Source organism: Lepisma saccharinum, chromosome 15 (assembly GCF_977018435.1).
Source record: "Lepisma saccharinum chromosome 15, izLepSacc3.1, whole genome shotgun sequence".
Classification (NCBI taxonomy): Eukaryota; Metazoa; Arthropoda; class Insecta; order Zygentoma; family Lepismatidae; genus Lepisma; species Lepisma saccharinum.
The window spans coordinates 2,074,089-2,093,942 of NC_139243.1; the positions used below are offsets into that span (position 1 = coordinate 2,074,089).

At 38.0% G+C, this 19,854-nt stretch overlaps 1 protein-coding gene across 6 annotated transcripts in view; it reads left to right on the plus strand.

Annotated features, from left to right (window-relative positions):
• nuf (rab11 family-interacting protein nuf) overlaps positions 1–19,811 on the plus strand; it is a 315,659-nt gene extending 295,848 nt beyond the window's left edge. For 5 of the 6 annotated variants that reach the window (XM_083136507.1, XM_083136509.1, XM_083136510.1 and 2 more), the window contains 7 exons: positions 4,475–4,578; positions 7,939–8,079; positions 9,700–9,919; positions 11,608–11,749; positions 12,497–12,627; positions 15,424–15,462; positions 19,059–19,811. In XM_083136507.1, coding sequence (XP_082992633.1) covers positions 4,475–4,578; positions 7,939–8,079; positions 9,700–9,919; positions 11,608–11,749; positions 12,497–12,627; positions 15,424–15,462; positions 19,059–19,172 — 891 coding nt within the window. In that variant the 3' untranslated portion in view covers positions 19,173–19,811. The remainder of the gene's footprint in view (positions 1–4,474; positions 4,579–7,938; positions 8,080–9,699; positions 9,920–11,607; positions 11,750–12,496; positions 12,628–15,423; positions 15,463–19,058) is intronic. The other variant, XM_083136508.1, reaches the window with a different exon arrangement.
• Positions 19,812–19,854: the final 43 nt, after the last annotated feature.

Below are 19,854 nucleotides of genomic sequence, written 5' to 3' on the forward strand. Positions count from 1 at the left end.
AACAAACACCATTCAGTGTTAAAAATGCATTTGAAGTGAAACAGAAACTAAAAAATATTGTTTGGAATAATGAGTATCGTATTGCAAGTTTTGATGTTGAAAATTTATATCCTAGTGTCCCAATAGAAGGTGCCACAGATGCATTACACAGATGGCTTATTGAGATGAAGGTTAACCCAGTAGAATCATGGGAAATGGTTCGATGGTTTACTGTATGTGCAAATTACAATTACTTTATATTTGATGGCAAAATATATCAGCAAAGTAATGGTCTATCAATGGGAAACCCAGTATCCGGAATCATCTCCAGCATTTTCCTTAATTACGTAGAATCTGCAATTGTTAATGCCATAGGTGCGGATATCAAACTCTACATCAGATATGTGGATGATGTGCTAATTATCGCTAAAAATGAGAACACCATCATGGACGTATTTAAATTGTTAAATGAATCACATCGTCGCATAAAATTCACTTGTGAACCCATGAATAACAATGTAATTTCTTTCCTTGATCTGCAAATTAAGACAACTAACTCAACAATTCAAACATCAGTCCATAGGAAAAAATTAGCGGGGGAAAAATACATCCATGCCAAATCAGAACATTCGCGTATAACAATGGATAACATAATTTGTGTGCATTCCATTCCACAAGGGATTCTCACATAAAATTGCAAAAATTTTTAGAAGTTTTGATTTCAAAATTGTTTTTAAATCACCAAGAAGTTTGGAATGTACATTTAATGAATTCAAAATGAGAAACTCTCTACCAGATGTGGAAACCACAGGAATATATAATATAAGTTGTTCATGTTCAAAAGATTATGTGGGACAAACAGCAAGGAAAATGGCAATAAGATGGCACAAACACGATTTGGACATTATAAATCTAAACCCAAGAACAGGTTTGTCAAGTCATATCATCGAAGGGAAGCATTTGATTAAAAAGAGAAGGGTTTTAAAAAGAGTGACGGGGAAACACAGAGTTGAATGTCTGGGAAGCTTCGTTCATTGCAGAAGAACACTGGAATAAATTAAATAATGAAAATGGTAACATAGATCCAGTATGGAGTTTTCTTTTTCACAAATGGAGTAAGCCACCATCTTTAAAATTTAATGTAACAGAAAACATCGAGAGACTTTGTGAAAACAATGATGAATTTGAATTACCTGATGATATTTTGGATTCATAATTTTTTTTAAAAATCTGAAATAAAAATAAAACAGACTGCTTTTTTCACAGTTAAGTTGCTATATTACAACAATGTAACATTGACAACATCCATTATATAACAGATTCTTTTTGTTTAAAAAAATACTAACCATTGTTATAACTGTATCTTTAATCAAAATGAAAATAAATGTCTGATGAAAGGAGCGTGTGTTCTCCTGAAACGTCACAAAGAAAAACTGTTTTCTTATGCTTGTAATAACCGTAAACTACAGGAAAATAAGTTTATATTGTGTGACCTCTCAACTAAAACTATAATTTTGGGAATTTTGAAAACTGTGGAACCATTTATTCTTTGGACTATATGGTAGAATATGAATATATATAACCTGGTTTCTGTATTTTTGTCTCAAATTTCTTATATCTAATATAGTTGATTATTCTGTTCGAATACTAGGTAAATGAATTTTGTTTCCGTTATTAACAATAAAAATAACAAACTTTCTGCTTTTTGTAACTTGAATGAACGATGCAAATTTCCAGGGGGGCGGTCCCGTTTGACTTCCCCTCCGACGCCCATGTTTACAATATGTGAAAACACATAATCATACGCCATGTGCAAGAACCGTACTTAATATACACTGGCTGTTTCAGTATTTTGATTATTTAGTTTTTAAAATTTCACTTCGATCAATTTTCTTCCTGGTTGGCCTAACTGAAGGAGCAATTGCACTAAACACTTCGTAAATTTTTGAAAATACTTTTCTGGAACTTCTGTGAACCCCGTAGAACTGCAAACACAGTATCCTCTGAAAGGGGCTAAATTAGGGCATCAGAAACTCGAGGAATGGCAGGAAAACACACGAGGTTACCAAAACAGCAGGGCTGACGGCGTGAAAAGTTTCAGCAGTAAGTGAGTCACTGCAGGAGGAAGGTGCAACGTGGAGGTCGCTTTTCGCAACGCTGGCCACTGGCCAACTTAAAAAGAGGTTGGCTTTGATTAAACGGAGGCAAAGTACGGAGTTCTCGTTTTGGGAGCAACGGCAACACAACCTGAACGTACTTTTCCTGGACCTTTTCATGAGCTAATTTTGTCCGCATGACCTTTCGATGTTTTGACTAGCGTTCTGCATATCACATACGCAAAAATGTTCACTCGCACATTAAAATTAACATACGCGTCATCACTTGGACTATTTGCACCCATCTATGTTTACATTAAGGCGAAGAGTCACAGTTTCCCACCAGATGTGTATTTATTTCAGTATCGTCGGAATGGGCAGTGCTACTGAAAAAGAAGCATTGTACAAGCTAGAGCATTCCCTGACATTCGCTGCGAGACTCGGCGGCAAACGACCCGGCATCAGAGCTTGTCTTTCCAAGTGAACGGGGTCCGCGACAGTTGCTAGAGTCCGCTATTAAAATTACAGTTTTCATATTGTGTACTAACCTCGACTACAGAAGGTGTTGAAAAAGATGTCCCTCTGCTGCAACACATTCCTGACATCTCCGAAGGAAATTGGCATTTACACGTGCAAGTTCGTCTACTGTAATTCTCCCGATTTCTCGTACAATACTCTCTTTTAACTCACCGATGGTGTGCGGATTGTCTTTGTATACTTTATTTTTTTAGATTTCCCCATTTTTCTTTCCACTTTTATTCAGAACTGACCCTGTTACTCTTAACTTTTTTACGAGGTTTAATATAGTGGTCCTATGTGGAACGGGAACACCAGGAAATGTTGTTGCAAAACGCCTTCGCACTTCTCCACAATTCCTCTTTCCGAAGTAACACTCGACAACATAAATTCTTTGTTGTAATGTAAACTTTTGTGGTGCCATATTAAGCCACAATCTTCAACACACGGACATGACACAACACAACTTCCGAGGGACGATTATACTGGCGTCAGTCTGCAACGTAAACAGAAAGGGAAATCGAAAAAAAAAAAAAACAGACTGTAGCTTGCGACTGTCACGGACCCCCCCTTCACCCGGAAAGACAATCGCTGACGCTGGTCCGCTTGCCGCCGAGTCTCGTAGCGAATGTCAGGGAATGCTCTGTAGTATGAATTTTTCCCCATGTTGCAAGTGGAAGCGTTTTTTTAAAAGTTTATTATTAAGGTATGAACGATCTGTAAAACAATATGAAGTATTTACAGAATTCCATGTATTTCATATGGAGAAGCAACTTCAACTTCCGGCTAATCAAATGGAAGTTTCGACTTTTCCCCACCAAAAATAAAATCTTCAACGTGAACTCCTTCCGTTCATGTGTTTTTCTACGCGATCGGAAGTTTAATATTCCTAAGAGAACAAGTAAAATAATATTCCCAAAGTTTTCTCCTCCCACAACCATCCAGCGCACAGACCTCTCCTTCTCCAGAACCTCGTGTCTGGCTGGACTCTGAAACTGTTCCTTGTGGTCTTAAGGCGGGGCAACTCCCGTCATAGATGTTTAAACTAACATTCAATCGTCATTGAGGTATAAAAAACGTGATGGTTTTCCTTCGACATCTGAAGTGATCACTCCCAACGATAGGAGAAAAACTAACACTAAATCGCCATTTAACAGAGTAAATAGTGAACGCCACTTGGTGTCTAAAATAAGCGATTATCTTCTGATACGATATCTAAAAACAACCACAAACTCTCAATGAATATACTGAACAAGTTAGAGAAAGAGTCATCCCAGCCCCACAAGACTATCATTACTCTGCCACTGAAATGCTTGACCAGATCAACGATTTAAAACTACTATTTCCTCTATTGAAACTGAAAGCAATTCCATTTACATTTGACAAATGAAAATCCTTTGTACTTAAAATACGCAAGCCATTCCAACTCATGATCTCACACCCAACCCGAAGGTTATGGGTCACATCTTAATGGACCTCATACTCTTTGAACTGTACGCCCAGTTCTGATTAGCCAACAAGTACATAAAGTGAACCTTTACTTCTTTACAATGATTTCAGAACTGTATCTGAAACAACTTCAGAAATTTCCATGAGTGTTCCGTTCCAAGTGTCCATCAATTTCATAAAAATCATCATTCATCTACATTCTACATCACAACAAGCGAAATGTGGAATAAAATAAGAAAAGTACAAATACTTGCAATTGGATATGCACATTAATTAAAGCTCCCGTAATACATTTTTCATGAACATCTTAGCATTGATACACTCTGGAAAATAGGGATGTGTAGCCACAGTTAGGCTTCTATTGTAATTAGTTTTTATCTCTTTCTTCAATATGTTACAGCTAGAAAGTAATGTTGATTGCTGGTCTGTTGCAGGTGCAATTACTGCAGCAACAGGTGAGCGCGCTGGCCGACAACCAGACGAACACAGACGATCGCTACTCACGAGCCAAACAGGAAAACGCAGCCCTCCAAGCAAGGTAAGTGTACAGACACAAGTTCTATTAACATAATTATGATATGAGGCATTACGTATATTAGGGGTGAACTCGACTAAAGTCAATTTTTCTTTTATTGTTGCATCATACACATTGAAAACTGTATGTCTGCAATGTCTAACAGGAGTCTACTCGCCTATAATATTCTGAAATTTGCTCTAGAATAGGACAGACATTTGGAAAACTGCTGATTCCCGCAAATTGTATTTTGCGAGTTTGCCCTTAATATTTGCAATGCTTCGTATGATGCCACAGCACGTTCCTTTGCCAAGAAATCGTCACATGAAATTAGTCCATTTTGGAAGTGAGAAAATAATACGAATATTGCTTAAATAAGTATATGCTATCCAAATCGGATCCATCCTGTAATTTAGAGGGCCAAATGGAAATCTTTTGTTGAAATTCCTGTTACTTGATTTCATTTACGGGCCTCTAGCTCACAGGCGGCAGATGACTTCATTACCTGTTTCCCACCCAACCTTTTGTCTAAATTAGTACAAATGAACCCAATAAAATGAGCAAGTATTATTTAACCGTGATGTTATTTGTGTCTGATGAATGCTTCACGTGTAAATATGAACATTTCAGTTAAATGTGGTATTTTCTGGTTTTATTTTTAATAAGAATGAAGAGACACTTCAAGTCTTGTAACATACTATGATGCAGGGCCTAAAACTAAAGGTTTTAAGATATCTGAAAATCGTCAGGTGTCCTATATAATTACAGTACAAACATTATTACAATTAATGAACAATCAATGTATATATTTATGTTGAAGCTTAAACCCCAGAATTATGGGAGGCTAAGAAGTTCCTAATTTGGTGTTCCCTTTCATTTCCGGTGTGCCACTGCGGTGACGTTCATTATATGTAATTACAAAACTCTGTGTGTTCAATATCAAACTATTATTATACCTATCAAAGTGGAAATTTTTATTCATATCCAATAACATGCTCACGAATAGTGAATATGAATTATTTTTGATTGCAATATTTGAACATGATCTTCATATAGTACTTTGTTCAGAATGTGATATCAATAATTTTGTATATTTTAAAATACAATGGCTGTACTTAGACTATTTGTAATTCGAATTATTCTGTATTTCAAGGTATTCCCCTTGAAATCATCTTAAATGATTTGATGTTTTCCTTAATTCGAACTTTTTCCCAGTCTCCTTGGAGTTTGAATTAAAGAGAGTCCACTGTACGTCAAAACAATCCACAAAGTCAGGAAAAATGAGATTAGTTGCTTAATTTGAAGCAGCATCATCCTAGAAACTGGTAATAAATCATACACAAACAATTATTTCTATCTGGCACCGCACTGACGAATATCCGAGTTGACCTATCCTGGTGCCAGCTTTGTTCTGATGCCAGTTAAGCCCATCATCTTACAATGAAAGGGTTGGATTCCAAAGGTTGATTTATAACGAGCGACATGAAGAAACATAAATAGCTCAAAGGCCATGGTCTAAACCTTAAAGGAGATAACCCCAAAGATCAGCCTCTGTGAGATACACTGAAGGTGGAAGAACATACAGGGTGGCTCATATTGCATCTACCAATTTCAGTTGGGAACTTTTTCTGAATGTAGGCCTGTATGCAGAGGAATCTCCCATGCTTAGGAGTGAACCCCCTGATGGTTCTCCTGACCTGGAGACTTCTGATTCTGCACACCACCATTAGCTCTCCATTGTCTGACCCACCTCATCATGCTGTCCCGCGATGGCCAGCCTGATTGGACTATCCTTGCAGTGTCCTGCTTTGTCTCATGAATGGAATCTCTTTCATGAATGCTTTTCACTGCCATGATTCATGTCTGAACCAATGATTGCAACTCCTAAGCATGGGAGATTCCTGCACATATATGCAGTACCGGATCTACAAATCTTGGGACTCCCCCCACAAAATATTACCAAAGCCCCCCCCTCTACTTACCTACCTTTACACCCCCCTTACACACACACACACACATATATTATACGCACACACTCGTGTTGACAGTCACACATATAAGGACTTACAGAGATTCCAAAGTCCTTTAACACCCCTATAAAAAGTAAAGAAGTTAAGCTGGGTACAATTGGTCATGATAGAAACAGGTTAGGCTTAGAGGGAACTACATTGGTGTGTTCCAAGAGGACATCCACCATATTGAAATCAACTCAATTTTTATAAATGGGAAGGGGGTGATGTGTGATATATATATATATGACACTGTTTTCTCACACCTGGAAAATGATACATTTGTTACAATCATGCAGTCGTAACTTTCTAGACTGACTGCCACGTGGGATACCCAGGTTGGGTGCTAAGGTCGGAATTTTCCAGCATTGTCCCTGAATAAAGTGGCTCTAGGGCCCACCCAGCCTCAAATCAAATGGCACTGGGGGGTAGGGGGGCTGACCACATCACCTCCAAGATGGCAGACATCAAAAATATGTTTGGCTCTATCCCCCACATACCCTAAATGTGCCTTCATGGCACTGTGCTTTATGCACAGGGAACTTTAACTTTACCTGTATATATTGTATTATTTTCTGTACCCCTGAGTAACTACATTTATTTTTTACATACACATTAAACCCTGTACTATGTCAATTGCTGAGGGCCCCCTAAAGGCTTACTTGTCTCCCCCCCCCTGCACTGCAGGGCTTTGCAGCTTGTAGATCCAGCACTGCTTACATGCTTGCATTTGGACAGGGTTATCAACTAAAATTGGTAGATACAATACAAAACTACACCACCCTGTAGTTTGATCAGAGTGAGTCTTGCAAGAAATTAGCATTCAAACAGCTAATGAGAGATTCACTTGACACTAGTTCTACTGCGTGCATTTGCTATCAGATTTCTTTTTCTAAGATATGTCTCTTTTCTGATTTTCTGGTCGTGCACACACCTTGGTGCTGCTCTTAAATAAATTGCAGAAGCAAAAGTGGAAGTGAAATGTAGTTGTTGAGGGAAAAAAAATATTTCATGTGGAATGCATACTGAAAAATTAGCTGAACGTCAAAACACACATACATACAAATTAAGGCAAGTACAAATCTGTGTAAATGTGTAATTCATTCACATTAACATTTTAGTGATTCTACGAGGTCATAACCTATTTGAATGCTAGGAAATGAAGAACAGAAATATAGCAAATACTATGCAGGTACACCAACTTCATGCAAGAGGACTTCTTGAGTTGCCATCCTCAATAAGAAAAAGGTACGATAGGCGAAAATCTTGTTCAACGACCTCGAAGAAAACAAAGAGCTGACAAGTTTTATGTACATGAGCTAATTTCAAAATAGTGTACCACATTTTAAAATTGAAGTGTATGTTCTTGTTCCAGAGTCCACATGTTGGAGGAGCAGCTGCGGGAGGTGGAGCTGAGGGCAGAGGAACGTCTGCAGGAGGAGCAGAAGCGACACAAGGAGCTCATGGTGCGGGTGGAGAGGGAGAAGCAGTTGGAGCTGGAGAACTATGCCATCAGGTACTCTATTCAATACTCTACACCCAGGAGGGAAATTTCATGTTGTTAGTATAACTTATGCAAAAGCACTGAGGTATAGAAATTGAACATCATTGCCATTGCACCAAATAAGTTTCCGAGTGAAAGCTACGCACTCTGATTGTATCTAACCACCTTCAGATTCCACCACTCTAGTTTCCTGGGTCCGTTAGTGACAGAGCACTTTCAAGACCCTTTCAAACCTTCAAATTAAGACATTCTAGAGATAAGAAAGAACTTTTTTTTTTAAGCTAGAAAACTTTTCTTGAATACTCAGCCATTTCCTATCTAGAACATCAAAATACACAACTCCAGAAGGAAATCAGGAGCCTTCTGTGTTCAAGGACAACCTAGGACAATCACATAATTTGTAACTGCAGGAAGGCTTACAGACAGAGGAATAGAACAATGATGTGAGAACATGAGTTACACAAACTTCCATGACAACTATTTTAGTGCAACTAAAATCAAGTTGTTCAACTGTGGGGGCCACAACTGAACACCCTTCACCTGGTAGCAATCAACGGCTTGGGTGAATGAAGAAATGCTGTGCCTGATTGAGCTTCCTCCCACAGACCATACACTCGACGCCTCCCCTATGAACCACATCAGGCTGGGTTGACTGTTTTCCGCCTTTCAGTCATTAGAGATGTAAACACATTATTTTACAGTGTTTTTCTGCCAATAGCCAATTGCAACAGGGGGAAATGAATTATGCTTAACGAACACTTGCAAAAGAACACACGTGCCCAGGCCAGGAATCAAACCTGGAACTTTCAGTAGGGAGACTTGTCAGGTGACCTCTCAGCGCACTTGGCCATTGAGGCACCATGGCTTATTACCTGATTGGGTCTAAGTGTAAGTGTAGGTACGTGGGTTGGAAGTTTAATAGTGGCAACACTGCTGTATATATGCCATGAAACGAAACCGGTGCTTCACACTTATACCACATGTTAGTTTGATACCTAAGCTACCTCCCAGTAAATGGACTCTTCCTTCAGACACTAGGCACATGCGCAGTGACGAGAGGTATAAAGTATCATTGGAGTTGGCGGTCTACAGTTGTGTAGTCAGAACCCCACTAATGTGCAAGTTCTGGTGATTCTCACCGTACCTCCAGGATAGACCGTCAATGTACAGTATTACTGTTCATTTTTGGAACATAACCTGCAACCTGCGTTGCGAAAGAACACTTTGTGCTCTCATGATTTTGCAGGACAATGCTTGGGCGCATGTAGCGCAACCTGTGGCTAATTTGTCAGCTCGATGGGGCTGGCAGATGCTTTATCAGCCCCTATGATTTTGATTTGATCCTTAAGATGAAGCGCTGGCCCCCCATGGTGGAGTGGTTAGCACATGTAGTTTCTGGTGACTACATCGAAGGGCTGTGAAAGTTTCACAGAGGTGTCTCTTTCGTATCATTTGAGAATAAATAGTTGCCATTATTAAATTACCAACCCACAAATAATCTAAGAGTACCATTGTAAGTAAGAGTGCTGGAACAAGATTATATTTTGTTTTGCACTTTACAAAGAGAACTTTCTCATGGAAATTGTTTAAGATCATGTTTAAGGATCATGAAACAAAGATTTCCTCCTGCAGGCTTCAAACACTGGAGAAAGAAGGCGTGTCCTGCCACGAAGAGATCCAGAGGTTGAGAGTGCAGGTGGAACGGCTGAGGCATGAGAAGAACGTGGTGGAGGAACAGTTGGGGGAGGTGGAGTCCACCCTGGCATCCCTGAGGGAGGAGCACACGAAGATGCAGGAGATGGGGAGGCGGGAGAAGGCCGAGATCACTCAAGAAAGGACAGCCAATTCTCAGGTACTTCTTTCTTATGTTAACTGTACAGGCATACATGCTTAATGTGGTAAATAACTTGCAAATGTCTAGTAATGGGCTTGTAACTATTTAAAGGGGGATATGAATTGCAGTTCTGTATTGGAGGATGCATAGGGGGGCACACTTTATTCGATAGGTCTCTTAATGTGACACGCATATCCAAGCCACCACTTTTGCATCATAAACAAATTAAGTTATACAGGGTAAGTCAAAATGATGGACCCGATTACAGAAATTTATTCTGTGAAATATAATAAACATATGTTATTGTGAGACATGCGCTTCGAAAGGTTAACTTTCAAAGTTTAGTTTCCATGCAGTGTTTCCACTTTCTACCGCTAGGAGTCAGCAGCGAGCAGGAAAATGGCGTTGACTGGAGAACAGAGATCTTTCTGTGTGCTTGATTATCATGTGAACAAGTCTGTGATTAGTGTGCAACGGCATTTCCGTACCAAATATCGGAGAGAATCACCTATGGGGAAGGCCATTCTTAAGTGGTATGAACATTTCAGAGATTCGGGCTGCATCTGTAAACGAAAATCAACTGGCTGTCCGTCGACTGGGGAAGAGTGATGAAGCAACTTTTCACCTTTCAGGGAAAGTGAATAGACACAACGTAAGAATTTGGGGAACTGCTAACCCCCATGAATTTGTGGAACACGAACGCGATTCTCCCAAAGTGAATGCCTTTTGTGCCATTTCCCATGAAAAGATTTATGGGCCCTTTTTCTTCCATGAACGTACTGTGACAGCACTTGTTTTCCTTGATATGCTGCAACTATGGCTCCTTCCACAGCTTGCAGAGGATATCGCAGATTTCATTCTCCAATTGGATGGTGCCCCTGCGCATTACCATGGCAGCGTTCGGGACCATCTCGATGGGGCATTGGAACAACGTTGGATAGGCTGTGCATCTCCGGAGGATCGACCTTTCCTTCATTGGCCACCTCGTTCCCCTGACTTGACCCCATGTGATTTCTTCATGTGAGGTTTTGTCAAGGATCATGTTTACGTACCACCACTTCCAACAACATTGGATGACCTGCGTGTCTGCATCACAGCAGCCATTGCTGATATTGACCGCAACATGCTACCCAAGGTGCTCACATAGAACACTTATGATTTGTTTGAAATTTTTTTTTGACAGTTTACCTTTCTTAGCACATGTCTCTCAAAAACATTTGTTTATTATATTTCACAGAATAAATGTCTGAAATCGGGTCCATCATTTTGACTTACCCTGTATAATTCTGCAACCGAAAACCTTTATAGTTATTCTACATTTTTACAATGGTGGCAGAGGCGACCAAAATTATTAGAACCTCTACAAGTAAGTTTCATGGATAAAAATTAGTAACTCGCTTACATCTATTTATTATCAACCGCTTCTTTTATTCCCCAAACATGCATTCAGTGCATCACATGTGCACTTTCATATGTTAAAATTTTGTACATTTTCTTTCCCATTTCAATAAATATTAGTTTTTATTACGCTACATATATGAAGTGGTATGGCAAGGATAGATCCTACGAGGTTTACGTTGAAGAGGGAGTTTGAATTATCTTTAATATATGAAATGCATTTCTACAGACTCTCAAAATAATTGATGTTAGTAATCTTCATTTTAATGATGTGCAAGGACATTTTACATGGAATGTTATCTTTCCAGCTGGTGGAGGAGCTAAGCCAAGAGGTGGAGAGGCTGAAGGAGAATGGTGCATCCAGAGCCAGGAGTCCATCCAGCCTAGAGCTTCCCTCCAGACTCAGTGAGCTACAGTCGGAGCTAAAAACTCTTCGGGATGAAAATAAAAGTAAGTGGTGGTGAACGAGAGCTGATAGCTAATTTCTACATGGAAGTGGTGAGCACCAAATGAGATTTACTTAAGAATTTCCACTGAAAAAAAATCCATATCTTATTTGCAACCTTTTTTTTTCTAGTAGGTTTATTTTTAATAATTGCTGGCAGTATATCGTTTTGTCGTATCTCCACTTTTCATCAGAAATGAGTTGATGATGTTATTGTGTTATGTTCCGAAACAACATATATCTGGCTGTCAAATTTTCTAGTGTATTCAAAATCCACATACGACAAACCTCAATCAGCTCTCTTGCAAAGTCAGTGCAGACAGACATGCAACAAAATAGTATTCTTCTTCTTGGCCTCCCTGATGGCGCAGTGGTAGCGTCGCCGCCTTGTAATCAAGGGGTCCCAGGTTCGATTCCTGGTGGAGGCACATAGTGGTTCGGATCCCACTTTAAACTGTAGATCCAGTCCCGATTATCCTTACTGTGCATAAAGTGGACTTAAAACAACAAATCAATCCAATCCAATCATCTTCTTCTTGAGGCATTGGAAGTTTTGGCATTCTCAACAACAAAATAGAATTCAGCTGGCGATATGTTTAGATTTATGGACTTCTTTGTGGACACTTTTTACTTTTGATTAAAATATTACAATTAATTTGTACAATGTACAAACATTCAATGAATTTAGAATATGCTGGCAGCATTATATAAAAAAAAACGATGTGACTGGAAGAGTATTTACTGTTTTGCAGATTTAAAGGAAACAAATGAGGAGCTGCAGGCACAGATCCTGAACCGAAGCCTGGAGGCTGGACGCGACCTCCTCACTGGGATAGGGAACAACAGCCTGGCTGCGGAATTCGAAGCCATGAGTCAGGATGAGGTTAGTACCGTGTGATGCTTGGGAGCACCTAATGCAGGACTTGGAGGTGTGGGTGCGTAGCACGGCCACTTGAACATATTACATGCACCACAATTGTACGTACATCTGTCTTCCAGTGTTAGCTTAGAAGGGCTTTAAGTAAAGTTTAGTTCCGTTCTTTACAACGCTACGTAAAAGTGTTGATCACTCTGGCCACTTCTTATCCCAATGCATTCTTGGCATAAAAAATAATAAATACGTAAATAAAAAAGAAATTCAATCTGCAACAATCAAAAGTGAACTGTTCATATCTTGGAAACTAGAACCAATTATTATCTATTTTTTGTCGGAAACTTGAACTGAAAGCATACCACGTGCTGGTATAGTGGGCAATTTATCATCTCAATTGATCTATCAGTCTGTCAATGGTAGTCAGAAATTGACAATTGGCATTATAATGACCTTTCCGTAACCAATAATACACATATATTGTGTGGTTAACAGACAAGCTCATAAGATTTTTTTTAAATGCATAATGAAGTCAGATTCAAATTCTAATCAATTATGCAATAGGTTACCCTCATAGCAATTCATTAGAAATCTACAACCAATAAACTGAAGGATGTGTCAATGCAGTGATCAGTACCCATGGAGCATTTAGCAGTTCTTTAGTCAACACAGCAGCAACAGGTCCAACTTGTTCTTATTTTCTGGTACTTCACTGTCCCTGGGAAACAAATGAAGGGCTTGGGTGGTAAGTGACATTTTGGTCATTTCTGAGTTCATTAAGTAAAAAGGTTATTAGAAGCTATACTGTAGATAAAGTGTTTTCGTGTTGTGTTTACCAATTTCAGAAGGCTTCAATGATTCCAATGCAAATTGTATGACATGGCAATTTTACTCGAAAATTGAACGATGGCACAGTTTACTTTGTAACTCAAAAATGACCAAAATGTCACTTACCACATGTTTTGTGTAGTACATACACAGAGGTAAGCTTTGCTGTTAGTTTGCAGTCCTTGTTCTAACTTTGCTAATAATTAAATAATAAGAACAATGAGCAGCTTATTCTGCAGCTTGGGACGTGGTGCTTCCATTTCTAATCTAGCAAATTAGTGAAAGGTAAAACAAGATAGAGTTAAAAGGAAGTTTGACTAATTATAATTATCCGTGAACACCGTACACCAAGAACTTCCCATACTTTTGTTAACACCAGTTGTTACACCCGTAAATTCTATTTCTACACTACGGAAGTTTCTGCTTGTAGAAGATACCCTCATTTTGGCTGTTTACTGTTCTATGGATTGTGCACATCTTAAAGACCAAGAGGTACGGTTTCTTTCTAGGATTCGCATGCTAAAATTTAGGTTGCTGGAAGTATATATATATATTTCACACCGAGATGGAACAGCAATACATAAATGCCATTGAGCAGATGAATGTAACTGTGAGCATAATTTTCAGGATGGGAAAAATGCACCAGGTTGTAATACTAGTGTTAAAATTGCCACGCTTGAAGCATGGGCAGGGCTTGAAATAAAAAAAAAACTCATCTGGCTACACACATCATCTAGTTTTATGATGCTACTATTGCTGACGTGAGGTTTGAAAGTAATCAAATAAATCTGCACCAAGATAAATAATTTTGGAGACACTTGAAGCCCACAATTAAATTTTCTAATGCCAGAAAACCTCCGAGTTATCCACCCACCCCATTTTCACTCTAAATTTACACTTACACTCCCCACATAGAATATTCTGGATAAACCTGTGCCAGAGAACATTAGACATTGCTGTTGTACTTTAGCTGTTTCCTGGTGGAGTAAATAGGAACCCCAATGATCCAGATTTGATTCCTGGCGAGGGTGATCTCTGGTGGGAATTTTTTAGACAATGTTCCTTCTTAAATGTGGCTAGAGTGTAGTGTTGTTCACATCACCTCCCGTACAGACAGAGTGTGTGGTATCCTGCCACCATATTCATATTCGTGGGATGTTGCAGTGCACAGGGGAGAGAAAATAGATTAAATGATGCATATTTTTACTTATCTGAAAGCACGGTTGCAAGCACCAACATTAAAAAAGTGAGTTTAGTCCAGTTCACCAATATTAGCAACTACGTTATATATTAGGGATGGGACCGATTAATCGGCACTCTATTGGTATCGGCCGATATAGGCATATCGGTGTATTGGTAAAATTATCGATTATTTTACCGATCCAATATATCGATAAATATCGGATAATTTAGTGTAAAATTCTGCCATTTTGTTGTAATTTTTAAAGATAATCTCCATACCCTACTTTCTAGAAAAGTAAATGTCTAAATATGCAATTTCTTTTGCACTGCGGTCACCTTGAAACACACATATATTAGGTCAATGAACCTTTCAGGTTCTTAAAGGACCATTTCTAATTTTATATCGGAATGGTAGAATATCGATTAATTTTATATCGGTACTTTATTGGTATGGGCCAAAATTTCATATCAGACCATCCCTATTATATATACTTTTATTTTATGTCGCTGCCCAAGATTAAATGTGTTCATTCAGAGACAGCAGGCATCATATCATGTCAAAGATATAATTTTTTGGAGCATTTACAACTAAACTTTAGATGTAAAATACACAGTAGTGCAAGCCCTGTTACACTTCAAGTGAAACTGTAACTCTTGCCCTTAGAAATACAAGGTTTCTTTTGCACCTGGGTGAAAGTCAACAACTAGGTGTTATTGTTCACACTTTGTGTTTGTGTGTATACGCACTTGGTGAAAGGGTTTGAATGCTCTATCTGTTGTTCCTCTTTGTTTCCACAGCTGGAGGCTAGTTCAGAAGAGCAAAAGTCGATAGGAAAGGTAGGCTAGAAAAATATACTTGCTCGTTTATGTTGCTTATTAACACCGTTATATGTTTGATGGCTTTGCTCTAACTTGACTGTATGTGACGTTGTTTAGCTAACATGAAATGGAAACGGATACTAACAGTAAATGCAGTGGATTCAAACTCTTCAGTGCAGGGATTGGTTAAGTAATACAGCAACGGATCCGAACCATGGAAATGGTGGGAGGAATTGAACCTCCGAACAATTCACTGTTTTAACCATTAAACTATCTAAACAATCTATTTGTGCGGAATCGTAGTCGTCGTCGTGGAGATTTGAAATATCCATTTTGATTGTGGTGAGAAATATCGTTTTGGTGTATGAGAACTAATAACAATAAAGCTGTATTTATACTTTTGATATTCAACACATTCCACCACCACACCTGTGCTCAAGAACTGGAAACAGAATGAAATGTAATGTCAGCTACAAGAATATAATCAGTAACATTTCAAAAGTTTATGCGTACATATATACACCTGCACACATAAATATGTGACGGGCCTCCCCGATGGCATAGTGGTAGTATCATCGCCTTGTAACCAAGGGGTCCCAAGCTCGATACCTGGTGGAAGCACATAGTGGTTGGGATACCACTTCAAACTGTAGGTCCACTCTTAATTAGCCTTACTGTGCATACAGTGGATAATTTATTAGTACATTCAAATGATCCGATTTTAACTGTTTTTTGAACATTTTTGTTAACTGGCAGCTTATAAAAATGCAACTTCATTGTTCAGTCAATTGTTACTGATTATTGTTGTACGTTATTATTAGAGGCATGCATATTTCGTTTTTGACGAAAAAACGAAATTTGAAAAAACACATTGTAGTGTTAATTTTTCATGTTTTTGAAAGGTGCGAGATGCATTTTGTGACCATGTTTTGTCACGAAATAATGCGAAATGAACTGCAAAATGCAAAATATACTCTTAAACACGAAATTCAGGGTTTATTCACCGACGCGACACCTTCTGAGGTCTGAATTATCCTGAGAGTTATGCAATTCCCGGAAAATTGTTTAATTCTGCTGTTAAAATTGGAGAAGTAAAAATGGACTCCTTTACACAGAAATAAACTTAATACTCTTATAACTACATAAATGTGCTATTAGAAGTGAAATGTTAATTCTGTGGAATAAGTGTAGTTTTTAAATCAAATTTTGGATTATATTCACAATTTTACAACCAAAATGTCTTTTTATATACCACTTTTCATCCAAGTTTTCACCGCTATAACACCGTTATTTCATTTTATTTACCGCTTTTGAACCCGAAATTGACTCCGTTTTTGTACCGAAATTTTGCTTTTTTATTTACCAAAAATATGTGCCTCTAGTTATTATTATTGCATTACGTTTCATTCTATTTTGAGGAAGAGATGTGGAATGTGTTTTGAAGAAGTGTTGAGTATTTAAAAAGTACAAATCAGCTATATTGTTATTATTTGTACATGTTTACAGTATACGTTCCTGTTATTTACACTGCATATGAGCAGTACAAATCCCTTTTTTTTTTTTATAATATTTACGCTTGTATGTACAAAGATAAGCAAGGCAGTTGACATAATGCCCAACATAAACATCAAGACTGAAAATTTGTTCATTTCAATTGGATAAGTCCTCCCTTCTGCTAATGTACTTTGATTATAGAATATTACTGTAATATCGGATTGCATGTGTTTATGGTGCAGTTGCGCATTTCAAAATTGGTGTTGTGCATGCATTTCTAAGATTTCACAAACATCCATGATCCAGTGCATGAATGGTAGATCTGCTTGCATGCATGCTTTGATCATTTTCTCATCTGTGTAAATACTTTTTTTTAAAGGACATTTGTAGGATAAGTTGTAATAATTTAAATGTTCCTTGTTGAGAATTTATAATGAACAAAAGAGAGAATTCCAAATGCAAAAACTCACTACTTTATTCCTCTATTGTAAGTAGGAAATATTTGAATTTTGGAGCGGGAAGTAAAAGGTTAGAGACTTATGTAAAAGTAATTCAGTCATAATTTCAGTAGCTTCAGTTTTCCATGAAGGTTTCATTTGGGTAAAAAAAAATGTTATTTTAACAGTACTGAAACTGTCTACACACAAGTCAAGAATGCTATTTTCTACCAGTTGATTAAAATTATCACTTGAAGAAAACACAAAATTAGAAATTTGTCTGTTGAAGATAATCCTGATGTATTTCTATTGAATATTCTTTGTTATTCTGCTCTTCCTCTGACTTTCATCCCTGCATCTTGCACTTATTTTTTACCAACTGAAGTCTGATTATGTTACTTGGAAGTTGATAAAACTGAGTTAAAAAAGGGCATTGTTCGGTTCACCTGTGTGTAGGCATCATTGTTGTTAAAATTATACATTTTTGGACCTTAAGAACAACCTAATGTGTGGGCTGAACAGCTTGTATAAGCAAAGCTCACTACAAAGTAAAATGTTAGCAGGTAAGTTGCACAAAATTATTTCTCAGTTCAATATTCCAATTACTGTCACTTGGAGGCAAAATGCTGAAATCCACCAGACAAATAGCACTGCAATGTGATGATTCATCTGGTGGCAAAATGAGTAACTTCCTGAACAGTAGTACTGCCACCTACTAGTGATAGTCTCAACTATAGTGACATTACATGTGCTGCCTTCTGGTGGCAAAATGAACTTCCTGATCTTTTGGTGAAAGGCTGAACTACAGTGAAAATTGCATGGGCTACCATCTGGTGGCATAATAATGAACTTCCCTGACCAAGAGTACTGTGGTCTGGGGGGTGTAAAGCTGAACCACAGTGAAATTGCAAGTGCTGTCATCTGGTGGCAAACTGATGAACTCCCTGACCAGTAGTACTGCCATCTAGTGGTAAAAGACTCAACTACATTGGAATTACATATGCTGTCATCTGGTGGCAAAATTATGAATTTCCAACCAGTGGTACTTTCATCTTTTGGTGAAAGGCTGAACTAGTGAAATTGCAAGTGCTTCCATCTGGTGGCAAACTGATGAACTCCCTGAGCAGTAGACTTGCCATCTAGTGGTAAAAATCTGAACCACATAAATTGCAGGTGCTGCCTTCTGGTGGGAAGATACTGCTGAACTACAGGGCCAGAGTGTTCATCTTTTTGCCACCAGATGGCAACACTTGCAATTTCAAGTAGTGCCACCATGTAGTGGTGAGATGTTGAACTACAGTGCAGTTGCATGAGCTGGCACAAAATGCTGAACCTCCAATCAACTGGTCAGCTCTTTTTTCTTCTTCTTTTTTTGGCTTTGAATGTGATAATTGAAAATTCTAAATCTTATGAAGAGAAAATAACCAGGAATGTGACCTCAAGATTCTTTTGAAACTGGGTTCTGTTATTCAACGAATGATGCATCATCACCCATGGTTATTAGAATCCAAATAGTAATAAGTTCCAACTTAAGTAATATTAATATCAGGATGGGGACTCTGATCATAGCAGGTGATGCTGAAGTATTTGAGGGTATTGATTGCAAATTCACATTTGCTTTGCTTTATAATTATATACCCAGTTAGTAACACTTCATTTATATTTTGCTCTTGTATTTCACAGATGCGAAGTGCCTTGAAGGAACAGAAAGAGGTAAATGTTCATCTCAGATCGTACATTGATGGAATTCTTCTCAACATAGTGGAAAACTACCCACAGTTGTTGGAGAAGAAATGACACCTTCAAATGTTTCCTTCGACAGTTACCACCTTATAGTCCCAGAAAAGGAAGTGACAAACACGTATGCAAATCTGTAAATATGGAAATTTTGCAATGCACAGGCAAAAACACAATGAATTAAAGTGTGGGTGTGTTTACGTGAATGAGAGTGAACCGTGTAACTGGAATTTGGGCAGCTGTGATATCTGAAGCTCCTGAGCTTTAAATTAGATCTGAAGGTGTGCGTGTATTTTTTTTTAGTGGAGAAACTTGTGGGGTGATTTAGCTGTGATAAATGTTGTAAACAATGTTTCTAGCTTTCGTACAAAGAGAGTAAACTATTTGAAAGCACACAGCAGTAGTTTTATATGATGGGGAAATTGTAAAAAAGTAAAAAGATGGTGTACATTTTGTAAGAAATGAATATATATATATATATTTTATTCTTATACTGTGCATTACTACTTGCTTCATGGGGTTAAGATTTCTTTTTTAAATCTTGCCTTTCACAGGGACTTGTAAATAATTAAATTCTGTTATCAAACAGACCAAAATAAACTCTTTTTGAGATGTGATGAATTCAATATTGTACTTAGCTCCAACAAAAATGTATTTTTTTTTTTTGAGTTCCTACCAATAAATATATATGTAAAATGTTTTCTAAACTGTACTCATTACCATAAGTGCAAATCTAACAATC